The following is a 20,328-nucleotide window of genomic DNA, read 5'->3' on the forward strand; positions in this document are numbered from 1 at the left end:
CTCAGGTAAAGCTCATAGCAAAATGCTTCTTTAGGACTCTCAGGTAAAACTCAAAAGCAAAAGTATTTCAAATACATAATATGTTGTACTGGGATTGTGGGATTTTTAAAAAATGTACCAAAATTCTTGAAATTCCTGGCCTTGTGAACTTCGCCGATGCATTCTAGGATCTCAATGTCACGAAAACAAGGCGAGACAGGACAGTGAGCACCTGTGCGTGGAAATGAAATCCAGAGAAGAGCAAGGAGGCCGGTGAATTACCACGACTTTAAACTGCGAGTGTAAACTCAGCCGAAGCTGCAACATTCACGGATGTTGACACTCGTGTAAAAAGACAAAACAGGGTATGAGGAGGCAGGATGGGAAAAAATGAACGGTCTTACTGGTACAGATGTGATGAAAACCAAATCAAATAATCCTTGGAAACTATTCAATGACTGAGCGATCTGGGAGTGGCCATCTTGCCCTTTTAAAGGAGTCATTTCGTGTCACCTCATTGAGCAGAGTTCAACCTTCAAATCACCACTTAAACTAGAAACTAGAGTGAGCAAACAACAGCATGCAGGCGAGACAGTTGCGTGAACATCGCGCACCGGAGAGGAGCACAAACACGACTCACCTTACGGCATTTATCAGACGCTCTTATCTGGAGCGACTTCACCCGGATCCGTTAAATAACTAAGTCAATCCTTTGAATTCTAACTACACCATATACAAATTGTAAACTCAGTCACATGATCACATCAATTACTACCATAAGAGTTGTATAACTCACAGTTTCTTTGCACCACCACACTTAGAAATGAGGTATAAACTACAAACATTTCCTGCAAAGGTGAATCCTCCCAGTCGACTCCTTTGCCAGTCAGAGACAAAAATAGCCCTGCAGTGGTTGCCAAGCTGATAAGAAAGCAGAGGTTGTGGCTCACATACTGCCCCCCAGGTGCCTGTGATGGCTGCCAACAATGGTTGACGGGTTAAATGCAGAGGACACATTTCGATGTGTGCACCATGTGCTGTGCTGCAATGTATGACAATCACTTCAATTTCACTTGAATCCAAGTTGTACACAGACCAAAACCAGCATAACAATAATACTGTAAGTAAGCGTGCTCAAGCGCCATTGTCAAAAGTCACAATAGCTCTCGATACAGAACAACTACAATTCAAGATTCAAGATTTTATTGACAGTACAACAGTATACACAGTATACCAAGTATTGAAAAAAAAATTCACCCATAGTGCAATCATAAAAGAAAAATATATACGTATATACACACTAAACTATATTAACTAAAACTAAAGCTTAAATACTGTACAGGTTATCGCTAGATGGGAAAAGTAAATATTTTCTGTACGAAACAGGTCGAACAGGACATAACTAAACTACATCATGTAGGATGTTCAAAAAAGAGGCTAGTGCCAGCTTATGGTGTGGTTAGTTCAATGGCTTCAAGAAACCAGACAAGGAAGTGCAGGAGAGGCAAGTGAAAGGCATGCGAGTTCTGCCCTTCCAACATGGACAAAAACTAGCACCACTTGCCATACATGTGAGACACATCTGCAAGGAGCCCACTAAAACAATCACATACTGTGATCCATGCATATAAACAACACCACACACTGTATTATTTTTTAATGTTCTATTTACTATTCACATGGTGGACAGGTTTACATCTGATGGCAGAAAGGAAAATAAAAGTTGAGTGTCATCTGCATAACCCATGGGAAGATGACCTCACCAAGAGTTTTGGTGTAAAGTGAGAATAGGAGTGGGCCAAGTAATGAGCCCTGAAGGACACCAGTCGAGAACTTGTGAAATGCGGATGTGGACCCCTTCCATGTCACTTACTAAGATCTTTTTTGCTTATTTCTGTGTTATGGCCAGATGAGCATTCTCTGGGGAGTGAGTGGTTTTGAAACTAAACTAATTTGGGTCCTGACGGTTGTTCTGGGTAAGGTAAATAGAGAGCTGATTATAAAAGCTACATTCTAGGATTTTTGAAAGAAAAGGTTGGAGAGAGACAGGTCTATAATTTGAAATATCAGAGGGATTGGTGGTGGATTTCTTAAGAATTGGGATGATTCTTGCCTTTTTGAAGGCTGTTTGGACAAAAACATCTGGTCTCGTACAAACAGCCTTCAAAAAGGCAAGAATCATCCCAATTCTTAATTCTTAATTCCTGGATATTAACTGAAGAAAACTTCAAAGATGCAAGAAAATAGGATGATAAGGTTGTTAATATTACATGCTGTCTGAACAAACCTACTTATTTACTGAAGATACAGGACTATGAAATAACAGAAGTGAGTCATAATAAATGAAAAAATAGCAAACAAGGCAACAAATTGAACATTTGAGTCTCTCAATTTGACATTCAAAAATTTGCAACCATCCGCTTTGACAAACCCTAAAAGGAGAAGCAGATGTAAAAGGAATGTTAATACTGTTGCTCTCATCTGAATGTACAGCCATGTTAAATAGATGGAAAGAAAGAAATTTTCAACCAGCTGTCATTGTAATAAAATGTGTCCTGCTAGACTGTTCCATTTCTCATAACAAGAGTGGGAGTGTAAACCCATCCTCCAACTGAATTATCTTCCTCCAAGTCTACTTGATTAAAACACGTGAATATGAAGGTTGATAGAAACTGTTGGGCTGCACTATGGTGTAACAGTTAACAAGTTGCGACGCCAACCACCCTTTATGACAGGTTACACCTGAAACAAGCACTTTGTCTAATTTCAAACGGCCACAAAATCAGAAGGTTGCTGGTTCGAATCCCGATCTACCAAGGTGCCAATGAACAAAGCACCGTCCCCACACACTGCTCCCCGGGCGCCTGTCATGGCCGCCCACTGCTCACTACGGGTGATGGTTAAAAGCAGAAGACACATTTCATTGTTTGCACAGTGTGCTGTGTTGTGTTTCACAATGACAATCATTTCACTTCACTAGTAGGCTGTATAGAAATGCAAGTTTTCTTTTTCAATTAAAACTACATGTTCTAGGTAGTCTCAGAAATGCAGCAATAGTCAATGCCACATGAACTTATTAGCCTTTATCAAATTCTTTATTTGTTCATTTAATTGTACACCCTGTATTAATAACTATTTTGTGTTTTAAAAGTAAAAGTAAAAAATATATTATTCAGATACAAAAACCCATTAAAAATGTAAATTCTAATATATATTTAATGGAAAACACACACATTTAAAGTAAACATAATCAACATTTAAAACAGGACATTTTGGGAACCAACAAAAATAACCAAATACTTGATGCATTAACCCTTGTGTGGAGTTTGTATTTTGGGTCTGTGTTTATGTTCTTCATAGAGAATGAAGCAAAGTCAAGGACTGTCAGGTTTAAAAAATAAGCGAAGGCCCCCAATATTAACACCTATAAACTAATTCATAAATGTGACATATCGTCTTAAAGTGGATAATTTCAACTAAAGGCGCACAAAATATCAAAACAACATAAACAAACATAACCAATGAATAGATTGAAAATTGATTGGCAGTCCCTGATCAATTCGGCAGCCCCATACACAATGTAAAAACCACACCCCTGTCGTAAAAGCACCCCCTCTGCAATAGTAATAAGGTTTATAGCAATACGGTTGATGCAGGTTTATTATAAGTGAAGAGACTGTGATACACTGCAGCACAGCACACGGTGACATAACATTACAGTGCCATGACAGGAGCCTGGGGAGCAGTGTGTGGGGACGGTGCTTTGCTCAGTGGCACCTTGGCGGACCGGGATTCGAACCGGCAACCTTCTGATTACGAGGCCGCTTCCTCACATGCTAGGCCACCGCTGCCCCTTTTTTGAATGGACATGCCCAAAATTAAACAAAGAATATCTCTGCAACTGCATAGTCTATAGTTTTTTTTTATCCAAAATCATGATGCTAAAATTACTATGCTAAATTTACGATGCTAAATTATTAGGATATAGTACTATGGGATACTTGAGGAAAACTGCTTGTACAGCCTCTCTCAGATGGCCAAATCACTGTAAAAGTGATTTCTTTTTCATTTTTTTCAGTGTTCAATCTTTGTTTTCTTCGACCCAGTATGGTGATTCCTACACTCTGAAGTAATTTCAGAATCATGATTTTAGAAAAAATTAGTATTTAAAAAATACTAATAGACCATGCAGTTGCAGAGATATTGTCTGTTTAATTTTGGGTATGTCCATCTAAAAAAGGGGCCCAGGGCTGAACAGATTAAATGAGTCCCACAGACCCAAACACCACACAAGGATTAAAACACTTTTCTTGAGTACAGGCACTTATGGTAAAAGCGGAATTGAGATTGCAAAATTAAACAAAACACATCAATAAATATTTATGACATCTGGCAGTCAATTCCACAGAAACAGTACTGACCAACATTTTCAGTGCTTGACTGAAACTGCCCCTTTTTCATCCTTTTTTTAAGACATTATTGCTATATTACTATTTAAACACATGAGAATTTCAAGGTCACACTTCCACAAGGTGGAAGTCTTAATCGAAAAATCTTGTACATTGTGATGTCTCATGTGAGAGAAGTTTGTGCAAGGCACTGTTCAGTGCTTTCAAGTCAATAAAACACATCACACATGAACGTGTATCACAAAATGTCCAGATGATGCCACCAAAATCTTGATGAAAGTTAATGAAATCAATCATATATAAACTGAATTGCTGTAGGACAGGACAATTTTAGTAGTCAAAATGTGTCTTGGGTCTCAAGCAAACTGATGTCCAGTACTACTGCTGTATTCACAACAAATAGTCAAATTAGAAGGTTAGTAAAAAAGTATGTTCCTACAGCATCATGAAATCAATTTAAATCCTGAGAGCAGGGCTCCCATGATTTTAAATACGTCGATATTCAAATTAACCTGCATTTGAATATACAATATAGAACCTGTTATATATTTACATAATTTGTTCCACGTATTGTTTCAATAAAAATATATATTTGACTTTTAGCAAAATTCCATAATTCCTCATGGTCTCTGTATAAACATATAAAAGACTGATCAGCCAAAACATTAAAATCATCTGCATGGTGTAGGTCTCCCACATGCAGTCCAAACAACGCTGATCTTTTTGAGGAATGGACCGCTGAAGGTATCAGGCAGCAATTTGTTAGGAGATCCTTTACATCAAGTTGTGAGGTGTGATCTTGGTGAATAGAGAGGTTTGATTTGACTGAGATCTGAAGAAAGAAGGAGGTGAAGGCCACTTCACCAAGGCCACGTCATTGATATGTCAGAAGTGTTGTGATCATGTGATCACTTGTCCCTTGTCCCACAAGCTGTGGTTTGATGTCACCAACCTCGAAACATTTCGATTTTTTTCTTCATAGACAGGCTGTTTATCATCTCATATTCCACTCTGCCAGCATGTACACCTGTACGAATATTAGGTTTAACTTTTTCAAAGTAATGGTCCCAGTCTCCATTTTTATTGGCTCCAAATCCAAATAATTTTACCTAGATAAAAAAAAGTTAGAAATACAAAATTAATAAAAAGCATTATTTACAGCAGGTTAACTAAGTTTTAAACAAGTATACATGATGCTTTGCTCAGTGGCACCTTGGTGGATCGGGATTCGAACCGGCAACCTTCTGATTACGGGGCCACTTCCTTAACCGAACAATTAGGCCACCACTGCCTAATTGTTCATCAAACTTTAAATGCACTCCAGCATACTTTTTCTTGCATGGTGAGCGTGCATACAGGCTGTGGCAGTTGAATGCATTACTTATTGTTTTCTTTGGAACAATAGTATCCCTGCGTGGTTCTTGGTTCTTGGACAACTCGACTGATAATAATTTTCATTCCTCTGAAATCATGCAGGGAGCACCTGGTTGTGGCTGGTTTATGTTCTTCCAGACTATTATTATGACTGACTGTAAGGTGTTCTGGATAAGGGGATCTAAAAAATGCCGTAATAATGTAAAATGATACAGTTAGTGTCATATCATAAATTATTGTCACTAGAATGCTTATAAACTATTTAAATCTTTTTGGGAAATGAAAAATATTATTTGATATTTGATTCATTGTTAACTAGGGGCCTATGAACCAGAAGACCCAGGTTCAAATTCCACTTACTACCATTGTGTCCCTGAGCAAGACACTTAACCCTGAGTGTCTTCAGGGGGACTGTCCCTGTCGCTACTGACTGTAAGTCTGCTCAGCCAATCAGCATGCCAGGCTGGCATTTTAAGAAGTACATTGTGAGACTTCTAACTTGGCCTTAAGGTGGTAGACAGATTAAAATATATCTGAAAAAGATATTAGATGCCTCTATTGTTGCAACGGGCTTTGAACACCCTGTAGCTCATCCTGGCTAAAATATGTATTCTTTGTATACCACGAAAAACACCACCTAATTAATAATATTGTCTGAGAACCAAACAGGTCTGGCCTGTTCACTGCAAGTTCACTTTTGCATGCTTTTGCATGTCATAGATTTGCAAGCATGTAAGGACACCTGTGAAGCATAGCATTACATTTGATTAATTGGAAAGGCAGTGCATCCCATGCCTAGAGAAATTGTGTTGTGTTATTCAAAGTGGCAACATTACTTCATTTATTTAAAGGCTCCATATTTTATAATTTTTCAATAAGTTAAAATTGGTCTATAGGCTCCACTAAACTGCCTTTCTTATACCCCTGTGTTTCAGTCCCTCTCAGAACAGGTTATTTCACATGATTGTTTATTAAAATAAACTGCTGCTGGCCAACGTTACTCTAGAATTAAGGTGGCAAGAATTTCACACATGAATGAATAAATCAACATGGCTGCAGCCATATATGGGGCAGTGGTGGCCTAGCGGTTAAGGAAGCGGCCCCATAATCAGAAGGTTGCCGGTTCGAATCCCGAGGTGCCACTGAGCAAAGCACCGTCCCCACACACTGCTCCCCGGGCGCTTGTCATGGCTGCCCACTGCTCACTCAGGGTGATGGGTTAAATGCAGAGGACAAATTTCACTGTGTGCACCGTGTGCTGTGCTGCTGTGTATCACATGTGACAATCACTTCACTTTACTTTACTTATATGGTCGAGCCTGAATCAGACCATGACGAAGAGGAGGCTCGCGCGGTTTCAGACAGAAGGCTACACGGACTGTGCTGTGCTCTGATATCCACTGTTTTCTATGGCACGTGCATCTGAAGACAGATTTTGCACTTCTCCGAGATGGAGAAGAGGTGTATTATAGCAGTGTCTGAGAGTCCAGAGCTATTTCATTCAATCGTATCATCGTGATGGTATAAACCAGACATACTTTACATGGCAAGAATGGCGCTTTCACCTCAATTAATGATGAAAGTGCCAACACCAAACACGTGTCAAGTTCTTACATCTCCTTTGCCTGCAGGTTTGCCACAGACAATTGGAAGTGCCTCCTTGTTGAGACAAAGATTGGCGGCTAATGCTACTTGAATTGGTTCGCACACACCATCGGGTTTTTGCCAACTATGGCTGGGACTTGGCCCAAAAAATTAAATCTAACAATGCGGCTCTTCAATCCTCTGTGGCATGTAGCTCATGTACTGATATTTATGGGTCTTTGCAGCCAACAACACAACACTGCTCATAGATTTAACAAGTAGACTACTGGCGTTTGCACGCAGACTTAACAAACATACAGTGTGGAGGCAGAAATGAATGTCCAAAGAACGAAAAAAGCTTTTTTTATGTATGGGACCTTTCAATTGTGTTACATTTTATTGAAATAAGATTAGAAAGCACTTTTGTAATAGAGGGTCATGTCCTTCAAATTCAGAGGAGAACAAAATGTTTACAGTATTTTACTACTCAGTAGTTCAGTTGGCCCTTAATAATGATTCAGATGATCTCTGACTAGTATGAATTTAGCATCTGTGTGATAGGTCAGACCCCACAACTAAAGCACAGCCGCAATAACTGTGTTCATTTATTGTACCTCGCTGAACTTATATAAATGAACTAATGATTAACACTATTATTGACAGCCCCATTGTGTAGATTTTTGTTGAACCCTCTACTCATCTAACACACTCATTCATCTGAACAAAATACACTTCAAGTACCAAAGTAAGAAAGAAGGAGGTGCTGTGCAGAACTCACCCTGTCACAGATATGAAGAGACATCATTAGTGTCAGGAAGCCCGTGGAAGGATAACTACCCTTCTTATCCAGCCAGTTTTCGTGAACATACTTTAGGAAATTAGGGTTTAGGACCATCACCTGAAGAATATAAAAAAAGTAGAGCAACTCCCTTCAATATATGACACCGGCTGTTAACACTTGAAATTAACCCCTAAAAAACTGTCTTCTTTAAAATATATGTAATGAAAGAACAACTTATTGTCTCAAAAGTATGTAGACTATGAGAAATATACAGTCCTGTCACATAGCATAGATATGAATTACTTTAGTTGAATATTAACAGTGCAGTAGGCCCATTTCATTTAGTCTAATACAGCCAATGAAAAGTTGGGTCATTTGCTAACATTTATTCACATCCATTTTGTTAGTTTCTCCATTCAAATTCACACATGGAGCATAGAATAATTATCAAATCATCTGAATCTGCTAAATATTCACCTTGTCTCTGTTCACCTTTAGTGTTGTCTTCACAGGTTGATAAGTCCTGAGGATAGATAAATTACAGTAATTTCACTTAAGAAAATAAATAAGGCTTTATGCACACAGGGTTAGAGTCACTTGAAAGAATAGATTCATCAAACCCGAGCCTCTGTAAAGAACAATGTGGAAACAGAGGATGGACTGAATGTTTAAAAAGCAGCAGCTGTGATATGTTTATTCACTGTGTATTTGTATTTATATTTAGTAGTTATGTTCGGAAATATTTTAATGACACTGTGTCTTAAATGATTTATGTATTAATCATTAAAGATTGTTTTTTATTGTTGTAAATGCTGTAATGAATTCCAGTGAGTCCAGAGCGACTTACAATCAGTAGTTACACTCTAAAAGTTTAATGTTGTATTTTAGAAGTATACCTTTCTGTCTACATCTGTCTGTTTTTCTCAAGTTTGGAGGAATTTTGCTTGCTGTAACGAGAAAACCGTTTTGTAGATGGTGAGTTGTTTCCTCTGTTCAAATACTACTAATAAGAAACTGCTGGAATATTTGTAGTTTGAAACGTGCATTTGAATTTGTCTAAATAAATGTCGTCTTAAGTGAACAGTGAGCATTTGATACTTGCAGCTTTGTGTTTTTTAGAGTAGCTTCTCTACATACAGTTTGGTAGAATTCTAATTATTGCAATTTAGGTTTGAAAAAGTAAATACCCACTTTCAACATTTGCAAAAAAAATTTTGCACTACTAGTTTTGTTTAAAGCCACTTTAAAATGCTTTGGAAATGCAAGTACTGCTCTGCCATCTGCGAGGCTAAAACATGGAACTTGTGCAAGAACTGAGCCCTTTCCTTGCTTGCGTCAGGAATCACATTTGCTCTTAGACGAGAAGAGGTTGTAAAGGATGAGCCTGACATCAACCAGATGGTCCAATGCTTTTCACTGAAAGCCAGGTTTGTGAATGTGTCCTTTTAATGTTCTTTTTCTTATTTGTTTTACATACATTATGTTCAGAGAGGTTTATTTGTGTTATAAATAAATCTGCCTGAATATCAAGCATATTTTTCAGGTTTACCTGGAGTTTAACAGGCTTGTTGGTAGAAATCTTAAAGAAGAATTCTTTGGTGTTCTTGATGGGTTGTGTCCAAGTTTGATGGAAATTTCAAGAGGAAGACAGGAAGGATAGGAAAGCAATTAGCTGACCTGCTACAACACACAAAGGTGGGTTGATATTTCTCTTTTCTTCTTGTAATGGTATTGATGGTTAGTTCAATACATAAACTTGTTCTCCCACCTTCCCTTGTGGTATTTCTCTATATGGACAAATAAACTGATAAAAGATATATTTGCTTTGTTCTATATTCAAGTGTGTTTTCTACCGCTTTGCAGAGCACAGAGCCAGGAGCCATTAGATGCCTTGTCCTGAGAGAACTTCCAATAATTCTTGGAGATGACGCATCTATGTTCTTCAAGAGCAGTTCAGTGAGTAAACCCTTTCTCCATTTGTACCATTTCAATATCAAATTGTGTAATATACCACCTACTGTCACAACATGAAAGACGCCTATATATATAAACGCACACAAAATAGCTTGTTTACAGTGCCTAAAATAAAATAACATTGAATTACAAAATTATATTAAATAATTCTATACAGCTGATTGTAGACAAATTGCTGTTAACCTGAATATTCTCTTTTTGTCTTGTTTCTTACCCTCTTGTAGAGGGAGACTCCATGGACATCCCGGTGGGAATCCTCTGCTACGAGGACAACAGAGCTGCAAGCCCAGCATTGCCACAACTCAACCCAAGGGCATCCTAGAAGGCAACCTTGCAATGGAAGCACTCACCAACCTACCTCAAGCAATGTGCCTCTTGTTTGGCTTTACCTATGCACTTCACCTGCAGTACCCGTGCTTGTAAAACGCTTAATTCAGCAGGTAATGCTAAATTTTGGGTCAAAGTGAGCTACCTCCAAAGGTTCAGAAGCTGAAGTATGAGCTAGCAGGGTGAGACACAATTATGCTTATAGCACAGCTCTTCATGCCTGTGTCTGGATTGTTGCACAATTACTTTGCACTGATTAGAGCAAATAGGCTTACAGTTGTTCATTTTGTCTGATTCTTCTTGTGCTAGATGTGTCTAGTATTGTGTATGTATGTGTATGTGTGTATATATATGTATATAAAAAAAAATTTTTCTTTTTTTTTTTTTTTACAGAGGGCACATTTTAGAAAAGTTTATTTTTACCAACTCTGATCCTTACTGCATAACTGTTCTTAAGTCTGATGTTCTTAATGCCTGCTTTGTTGTGTGTACAGATGACTCTTATATCTTAGTATCTATTGATGTAATGATGTACATGATGTAAATGTAATGAAAAGTTTTCATATGTCAAATTGTGTTTTTCTAAAGTTAATTTCTCTGACTTCAGTCTGATGCAGTCTGACTTTAGTCACAGTGTTTCTTAATGCTGAGGTGGAGATGGGAAAAAATGTCATTTTTAACATGTTTTGTCATAAATTACTGAAGTATGTATTGCTGTAGAATTGTTTTTATTTTAGTAATTTTAATCAATTTTAAGTTTCTAGATTAAATTCCCGACCCATTTTGGTTTGCATTCAACCCAGAAGCGTAGTCATTTTTAACTAATAGTTGGGTAAAAATTATTAGTTAAAAAAATGTAACGGGTCAAAATAACCCAGCGTTGGGTTGGTCCCTTTTAGACCCAACGCTGGGTTACCAAAATAACCCAAATTGAGTTGTTTTTAACCCAGCAGTTTTTAAAGTGTACAGGGACAGTCCCGATGGAGTAACTCAGGGTTAAGTGTCTTGCTCAGGGACACAATGGTAGTAAGTGGGATTTGAACCTGGCTCTTATGGTTCATAGGCGAGTGTGTTACCCACTAGGCTACTACCACCCTATATCATTTGTAGTTCAACAATAGATAAGTGACACATTGTAACTTTTTATGCAACCTTTTCAACTTTTCAATTAAGATGCTTACATGCTGACGGTGTGTGTTGTGAAGACACTGAGGAGCCATTCCAGATCCAGAATTTTGAAAGCAAACACAATGAGTTGAGTGGAATTGTCTACATCCATGGCGGTCTCCGGGTATACTATGCGGTGTGTGGTCCTGGTGCCAACGTCGTCCTCAAAACCCTCAGTTCTGCCTCGATTTATCCTTTTGTTCACAGTTCCAGGAAGAACAAACAAAGAAGGAAGTTTCAGCAAAATCCAAAATCCATTCATCAATTCCTGGCAAAAATCTATGCATAGTTGAAATGTTATTTTTGTTCTGGTCATTGGCGAAGGAAAGAGGACGCATACACACGACATAACAAGACAGGGGAATTATTACACGAACACAACACATGGGAAACATCAACCAACAACGACCCAATGGTGAGCCGACACAAACTGGGCAGCTTTATACAGCCACACAGAGGTGAAAACGATAAGGACGATCTGGTCCAAACCCTGGACCCGGAGTATCCCTTTCCAGACCGGATCCTTTAAAACAAAGTGATTGTCAATGTGAAACACAACACACGGTGTACACAATGAAATGTGTCCTCTGCTTTTAACCATCACCCTTCTTGGTGAGCAGTGGGTGGCCATGACAGGCGCCCGGGTAGCAGTGTGTGGGGACGGTGCTTTGCTCAGCGGCACCTCAGTGACACCTTGGCGGATCGGGATTCGAACCGGCAATCTTCTGATTACGGGGCCGCTTCCTTACCTTGATTTAACATTAAAAGGATACTAATTTCGAGAGCTGGGTGATTGATTGCTAATGCTTGATGATGTTGGGCCATAAATACTCTTCTTGCATCAGAAACAAGCTCAGCAACATACGGTAAGAAGACAATAAGAAGATTGATTCAAGCCGCCATTCCTCAATACGATGTGGAATGGAAAACATTCCATAGTGTTGATGTTGCTGATTCTGCATTTCCCCTCCTCTAATAAGTGGCATGTCTTTTTCAAAACTCTGAGCTTAAGCCAAGAACCAAGAGGGTCTGATAAGAAATGTGATAAGGAACATTTAAACCAGAAAATCTTGATCGTTTAACTGATAAAGGACATTGATTGATAGAAATCAAGTATTTAAAATGCTGAGAATAAAGATCTGTGTTTTTATTGCCTTCCTGAGAACCTTCAGAATCAGCATAATTCGGAAAGCAGCTGACCATGACACCATGCAAACAAATTAGATTGGATGCATCAGATGCCACTGAGCTATGCACCGTCCCGACACACTGCTCCCCGGGCGCATGTCATGGCTGCCCACTGCTCAGCATGGGGGATGGTTAAAAGCAGAGGACACATTTCTTTCTGTCACCGTGTGCTGTACTGCAGTGTATGACAATCACTTCACTATGTATTACATTATGTATTAGACAGGTTTAGGTACCAATTTTATACACTGATAATGAAATTACCATTTCTACAAGGTACCCAAGATGTTCTTAAGACCACCCATTGAAAAATCTGAAGTGTATAGAAATCTCTCCTGGTCGAGTTGAACCACCTCTTTATTTCCCATGTTCTAGTCATTTACTTCCCCATATCACCACTCTTGTCGACACGGAATGTTATTATTGGAGCTAGATGTTCATACCAATGGACTGAAGTGCCCTTAGGACAGGGCCACACAATTCCCACTATTTGACATGACAATGGAGACAAACGACGACGATAAAACTGTGTTTACCTCATCACAAAATCACTGGCATCAATCAAAGGTCCGTAACCGGAGCCCTTAAGGTTCCCTGAGTTGCCCACCACTGAACAGGTCCTGCAGCGGGAAGGCCAGACCTCTGTGTAGTGTTCCTTATCAGGAATCAGTTGGAAAAGTTTCTCTACTATATCTTCATATTTTGCTTTACCCGAAGCATATTGTAACGCCTGTTTAAGAAAAAAAGGGAGAATACTGTATCATCATTATCATTATGGATCTATTTAATGTACAGTAAAACAAAAAGTTCCTTTGCCCGGTCCAACCAAATGGGTATTCTGCTAAATGAACAACTGTTAATGTAGTTTACTGTTCTTGATCTCACCTGCCATTCATGTCTGAAACCTTCTGATGTCATATATACGGTTCATAATGGAATTAATTGTTGGAGTTGTTTCACATATTTGTTCTGTTGGACTGGATCCATCAAAATAAAAATGTTTGGATATCTAATATCTGCAATGTTCGGGAACAGGTGACTGACATTATTATATGACAGCCAGACAGTGAGTGTAACTTGTAACTATTGAATGAATAGTCACTGTAATGTGGATGGCAAACTGTCAAGAACAATATCATTACTATGCAAATCTCATTTATGATACAAACCCTTTTTTTGGATGATGTGATTAAAAATACATAAATTCAACCGCAATTGCTGCAATATTCACATCAGACATTGCTGGGATCATACAGAACACTGAAGCATTAAATTGTCTTTTTTTTCCCCCAAATCAGTGCAATTTGCTGTGCCAGCTGGCAAAAAGTAATGAATGAAGACGATAAATAATGGAAACGCATTTAACCTTCCAGCAACTTGTCAACTTGTTTCAGATGCTCCCTCACTGAACATCTGGAGCGATGCAGATCCAGCTCAACAAGGCAGTGAAACGACTTGTGCCGGTACACTGAGAATTTGCAAATTTGCATGTAAATATGTTAATGATTGTGCTCCTATTTCACACGAGGTCAAAGTAAATTAAGGTGTCAGTTTGACCCACAACATTTATTCCTGCAGTTTGATTACAGGCTACATCCATTACGATCTAGAGCCGTGCCGAAATGTGCATCCCACCTTCCACCAGCGGTAGGTGTCCCAGCTGAGCGCGCTGCTCCTGCGGGACAGCAGCGGGGACACGCTGGGATCGAAGCGCCGCCGGAACCACGTTTCGTCCTCCGCGCTGGCGACGCAGCGGCCGCAGCCGCACGGCCGCGGGGACAGGTACCTCTGCGACGCGTACACTAAGAAGGCGGCGACGCACGTCAGCGCCAGGAAGTTGGCTTTTTTACACCGGGGCATGGCGCCGGTGTGGGTGATGGCGCCGGTCGGGCAAGGGAGCTCCGGCTCCCCGCGGCTTCTGTAATTCCCAAGAGTGTTCGTTATGGTAAAGGACATCGTAAGAATTCGCGTTGTCGTCCACGGCGTTAAAAAGGAGTCGCTTCATCACCGCAGGTTGCAGACGGCCAGCCACGCCCACTCAGTCCTGATTGGTCAGATACTGCACTGTCTCTCAGAGTTCTGGGGTAACACGCCCACGGCCAGCCACGCCCACTCGTCATTGATTGGTCAGGTCCTTCTCTCGGATTGCTGACTCGTTGAACTTTTTCTTCACTAAATTCTGCCGTCGTGATCCGTGAAATTAACGTTTGATTGGCTATTAATTGAACACTTGCAAATTACTCTAATTTTAAGTACATTTAATTTGCAGATAGACATTTGTTATTGATTTTGATGTTCTTCTTACCACAATGTCAATGATTAGTTACACATCATCTCTCACTTCATAATGCTTATTGTTATATTATTATAATGATTTGAATTTATCCCAATACTTAAGGAAATCTTTGTTTTTATCTAAAACAGTAGATGATACAGTTAATATGGGGTGCATTCTATCCTGCAACACCTCAACCGCCCGGGAACTTATGCCAGGAATAAAGCAGATCCCTCGCACCCAGCAAACTGACTTTTTGACCTGCTGCCCTCTGGCCGATGATCTAGAAGGGGGGGCAGTTGTGACATAGCAGGTAAGGGATCGGACCCGTAATCAGAAGGTTGCACTGAGTATTACTGGTAGGGTGGTAGTAGCCAAGTGGGTAACAAATCCCACTTGCTGCCATTGTGTCCCTGAGCAAGACACTTAACCCTGAGTTGCTCCAGGGGGGACTGTCCCTGTAACTACTGATTGTTAGTCACTCTGGATAAGGGTGTCTCATAAATGCTGTAAATGCAAATGTCTTATAAATGCTGTAAATGGTAGAGCATCCAAAAATCTGTAGACAGGTAGAATATGGACGCATAATGTAATTGCACAACACCAATTTTTGGACAACAACACTATTTAACACACTTATTACCAATATATTATAAATATGTTCATGTATTTACCAAATCACCAATGACCAAATGACCATAATAAATGTTAATAATACATAATATATGGAATAAAACAATTTCTACAAACTTATAGGCAAATAAACTCAAGGAACAAAAAAAATATATATTTCAATGAATTTCAATGAAGAACATTCATTTAAGTTGACAAAAGCACCACAAATTTTAAAGCACCACCATTTTTTTAATGGTGGTGCTTTAAAAATAAATATCTTATCTGAACAAAATGCACCACCTCCCTTTTTTGCCTAGCCTATGCAACATAATATGGTTGAAAAATACATTCAATGAATTTAAATTTGTACAGAAAATAAGAAGTAAAAATGTATTCTCTGCTGACATGTGTATGGAGTTTTTTTTGCATCCTGCAAAGATGCCCAGTGTGTACATTTTTGTAAAACTGCTTTCTGTACCAAAATACTGTGATACAGTCTGTGATATCTATGCATTACAAAATTTCAACTGATGGAGATAATGTGGATTATCAAAATGCACAAAGACTGTTGCAATTATGCACAGGCACTGGTATTTGAATAGTATGTAAATGCATGAATTGTTTCCCAGAATGTTGATATCTGTTTGGTATACAGATTCTATGTGCGTGCAATTATTGTAATTATGTGTTACTTTACTGATTTCAAATTATTAACTAAGCCCCCATATGAGGATACACATGTAGCATGTGTACTAGGTTCCCAGCAGTCCCTGAATTCCACAATGCCTTCATTCCAACCCCACAGAAACCTGACTCACACAGTTCACATGTTGAAATAATTTTCTATAGGTTGAGTTTGTGTTTCTCCCAAGCAGCCCATGGTTCACAGCGCAAGGAATGGGATGCTACTCTTACCTCTTATTCATGCCTCAACATACCTTGTTTTTCAATAAGGAAAAGTGATACTGTGACTAGTTAAGTACATTTCAAGGCCAACACTTTTGTACTTTTACCAAAGTGGAATTTAAATAGAGGACTTTTACTGGAGTAAAATTTTACTTTGGGTACTCTGCTCTCACCCCCCGGCATCACACCTTCGTTTTATGGGACCTATAATCTGTAATGCATTTGACTGAAACCAATACTGCATTTGTATAAATGAAAAGGAGACTGAGTGAGTGCCCACAAACCACAAAAGAGCAATGGGTCCTGTCAAATCTGTCTACTATTTATTCTAATTAGCCTAATAATTTTTATCCTAAACTTAATTTTTGATTTGACACAATGTTCTGTGTTGCCTGCTTCTAAAAGATTAGATTGTTAAAAGTAAACAAAAATATTGATAAAATGTATTGAAATGTGACATTTATTTGAACAAATTGACTGGCAAAATCTGGTGTCACACATGTCTTTGCTTATTACTTTAATATTCTTGTTTGATTCGAGAGTCAGGTGATGAGGCGACAAGAAGTCTTTTAAAGTTTTCTGAAGGATTGAAGATTGACCAAGATGGATCTCACTTGGACAAACACTCTCTCTGTAAATTGGAAATTTACAATGCGGCAGCTCTAGTGAGCCCCATTCTGGCCTAAACAACAGACATTGTGGGGCTGTTATCACCCTTCCAAGGTCAATGTGTGAGACCTACTCTCCCCATCATACCGATTGTTACGTCATACTACTCAGCTGTTACATTGTTGTGGAAGAAACCATGCTAGAATCCATCATTATTTTGACCCGGTTTCAACCAGATAGCCTTGTTTCCTCCCATAGTCCAAAAACAAGCAGCTTAAGCAAACTGGTAATTCTAGGTCCCCTATAGGATGTGTGAGACAAATTCACCATCCTGCTACGTGTCAACCAGCTGTCTGCCCTGACAGAGATTATTTGCATTTTGCAAATGAAACAATTAATTGATATATTGTTGGTAGTGCTGACATTGGCCATTGGAATTACAATGATCAGCAGGAACTAATGTTAACCCTTTGTAATGGGAGTGTTGCAGCTGGTGCTGGTGTGTTTTTGTCACGGGAGCCATGCCACCACTGGGCCACAAGGGGGCGCTTGTGCATCCACAACCCCACCGACCCAGTAAATAAAGTAATAAAGTGAAGTGATTGTCACATGTGATACACAGCAGCACAGCACACGGTGCACACAGTGAAATTTGTCCTCTGCATTTAACCCATCACCCTGAGTGAGCAGTGGGCAACCATGACAAGCGCCCAGGGAGCACTGTGCTTTGCTCAGTGGCACCTCAGTGGCACCTTGGCGGATCAGGATTTGAACCAGCAACCTTCTGATTATGGGGCTGCTTCCTTAACCGCTAGGCCACCACTGTGGTGGGTGGCACACCTGCCTATAAACCAGACAAGCAGTTTTAAACACTGCAGCACCACACACAGTGCACACAACAAAATGTGTCCTCTGCTTTTAACCCTCACCTTGGTGAGCAGTGGGCACCCAGGTAGCAGTGAGTGGGGACAGTGTGCTTTGCTCAGTGGCACCTCAGTGGCAGACCTTGGCGGGATTCGAACCAGCAACCCTCTGATTATGGGCTGCTTTCTTAACCACTAGGCCACCACTGCCCCAAGACAATTAACCCTGAGTTGCTCCAGGGGGGCTGTCCCTGTAACTAAGTCATTTACATTACATTTACATTTAAGGCATTGAATGTAAGTCACCCTTATCCAGAGCAACTTACAACGTGCTTCCATGTTACCATCGATGAAGTGATCAGTTCTAGTTCATTAGAACCCTCAACTATGAATACAATCCTTTTATTCACTCTGTTGTAGATTCTGTACAGATGTTAGACAATAAGAAGGTTACAAGTTCATCTAAATATTTCTCTAAAGAGGAAGGTCTTGAGCTTCCGTTTGAAAATGCTCAGTGACTGAGCTGTTCTGACCTCGAGGGGAAGTTCATTCCACCACCGAGGGGCCAAGACGGAGAAGAGTCTAGATGAGTGTCTTCATTTTACCTTCAGAAATGGAGGGACCAGGCGAGCAGTACTGGAGGCTCGGAGTATACGAGGTGCAGTGCGAGGTATAATAAGGGCTGTGAGGTAGGATGGTGCTACTCCATGTTTGGCTTTGTAGGCCAGCATCAGTATTTTGAACCTGATGCGTGCAGCTACTGGGAGCCAGTGGAGGGAGCGTAGCAGAGGGGTGGTGTGGGGGAATTTCGGAAGGTTAAAGATAAGTCGTGCTGCTGCATAGTTGTAGAGGTCGGATGGTAAGTTGCTCTGAATACTGTTAAACACAGTAAATGTAAATGAGCAGGAATGAATGAATGCAGAAAGGCATGTATGAAAGCCAGAGAGAACATCCAGATGCAATGGATACAGTGGAAATCCTGGATCAGGTCTTCACCCAGAACAAGGTACACTGGCCTGAGGAAGGACACTTGAAAGGTGGATGATATACAGTCTTGTGAAGGAAACACATTCACTAGAACTTTGCAGCTTCAGTGTTTTGAGATCTTTTTGTCAATTGTTTCTGTGTATAATTACAAGCATTTTGCAAGTTTCAAAGACTGTTACTGACAATTACATCAAGTTTACACAAAGAGTGAATAATTGCGGTGTCTGGCCTTTTTCTTCAAGACCTCTGAAATTCGTCCTGGCATGCTGTCAATCAACTTACATACATACATACATACACAGCATTTATCAGATGCCCTTATCCAGAGCGACTTACAGTCAGTAGTTACAGGGACAGTCCCCCCCTGGAGCAACTTAGGGTTAAGTGTCTTGCTCAGAGACAATGGTAGTAAGTGGGATTTGAACCTGGGTCTTCTGGTTCATAGGCGAGTGTGTTACCCACTAGGCTACTACCACCAACTTCTGGGCCAAATAGTGACTGATGGCAACCCAATCCTTCATAATCAGTTTGTCAGAATTTGTGGGTTTTTGTTTGTCCACCTGCCTCTTGAAGATTGATCACAAGATTGTGGTGCTCGCATTTTCCAGATGCCCCAAACAATTGGAAAGGGGCTTCACCCCAGTCCTCAGCAGTCCAAACCCTGTCTGTCAGTCTGTCCTTAATGTTTTTCTTGGAGAGAAGCGGCTTCTTTGCTGCCCTTCTTGACACCAGGCCATCCTCCAAAAGTCCTCTCCTCACTGATGACTGTACGTGTTTCCTTGCAGGTAACCATGGTTAACAGAGGAAGAACAATGATTTCAAGCATCACCCTCCTTTTAAAGCATCCAGTCTGCTCTTCTTACTCAGTCAGCATGACAGAATGATCTCCAGTGATCTTGTCAACACTCTCACTTGTGTTAATGAGAGGATCACTGAAATGATCTCAGCAGGTCCTTTTGTAGCAGTACTGAAATGCAGTGAAAATGTTTTTTGGGGGGATTAAGTTCATTTTCATGGCAAAGAGGGACTTTGCAATTCATCTGATCACTCTTCATAACATCCTGGAGTATATGCAAATTGCCACAAAAAAAACAGTAGAAGCAAACCTTATGAACACCAGTATTTGTGTCCACAACTGTACAGTAGTGCATAGGGAGTGCTGGTTTATATGATGTCCGGATCAGCTGGTGAATCATCTCGAAGAGACCAAGGAAGCCACGACTGCAGATACACAGGCAGTCCGTTGACACACCTGGGTAAGAAGGTTTTTTTAGTATTAGTAATATGCCC

At 39.9% G+C, this 20,328-nt stretch overlaps 1 protein-coding gene across 2 annotated transcripts; it reads right to left on the reverse strand.

The window, feature by feature from the left end:
* Nucleotides 1-4,190: 4,190 nt before the first annotated feature.
* On the reverse strand, nucleotides 4,191-14,754 carry LOC114772165 (CMP-N-acetylneuraminate-beta-galactosamide-alpha-2,3-sialyltransferase 1-like). Of its 2 annotated transcripts, XM_028965201.1 has the most exons (7): nucleotides 14,419-14,754; nucleotides 13,320-13,513; nucleotides 11,610-11,789; nucleotides 9,677-9,730; nucleotides 8,605-8,650; nucleotides 8,125-8,244; nucleotides 4,191-5,497 (listed from the first exon to the last, which is right to left on the reverse strand). In XM_028965201.1, exons 1-7 carry the CDS (start codon nucleotides 14,737-14,739, stop codon nucleotides 5,333-5,335), a joined length of 1,080 nt encoding a protein of 359 aa, XP_028821034.1. In that variant the 5' UTR covers nucleotides 14,740-14,754; the 3' UTR covers nucleotides 4,191-5,332. The 2 variants fall into 2 exon arrangements, with proteins under 2 accessions (XP_028821034.1, XP_028821035.1); XM_028965202.1 differs by lacking the exon at nucleotides 9,677-9,730.
* Nucleotides 14,755-20,328: the final 5,574 nt, after the last annotated feature.

The sequence above is a fragment of the Denticeps clupeoides genome, unplaced genomic scaffold, assembly GCF_900700375.1.
Source record: "Denticeps clupeoides unplaced genomic scaffold, fDenClu1.1, whole genome shotgun sequence".
In the NCBI taxonomy this organism is placed as follows: domain Eukaryota; kingdom Metazoa; phylum Chordata; class Actinopteri; order Clupeiformes; family Denticipitidae; genus Denticeps; species Denticeps clupeoides.

Bases quoted from the DNA above. Each gene is read 5' to 3' on its own strand.
- LOC114772165 (XM_028965201.1), bottom strand. From the start codon at position 14,739: ATGTCCTTTACCATAACGAACACTCTTGGGAATTACAGAAGCCGCGGG. The intron at 13,514-14,418 runs GTGGGATGCACA...TTTCTTAAACAG, and splicing joins ACACCTACCGCTGGTGGAAG to GCGTTACAATATGCTTCGGG. The intron at 8,651-9,676 runs GTAAACCTGAAA...ATCTATCCTCAG, and splicing joins ACAAGCCTGTTAAACTCCAG to GACTTATCAACCTGTGAAGA.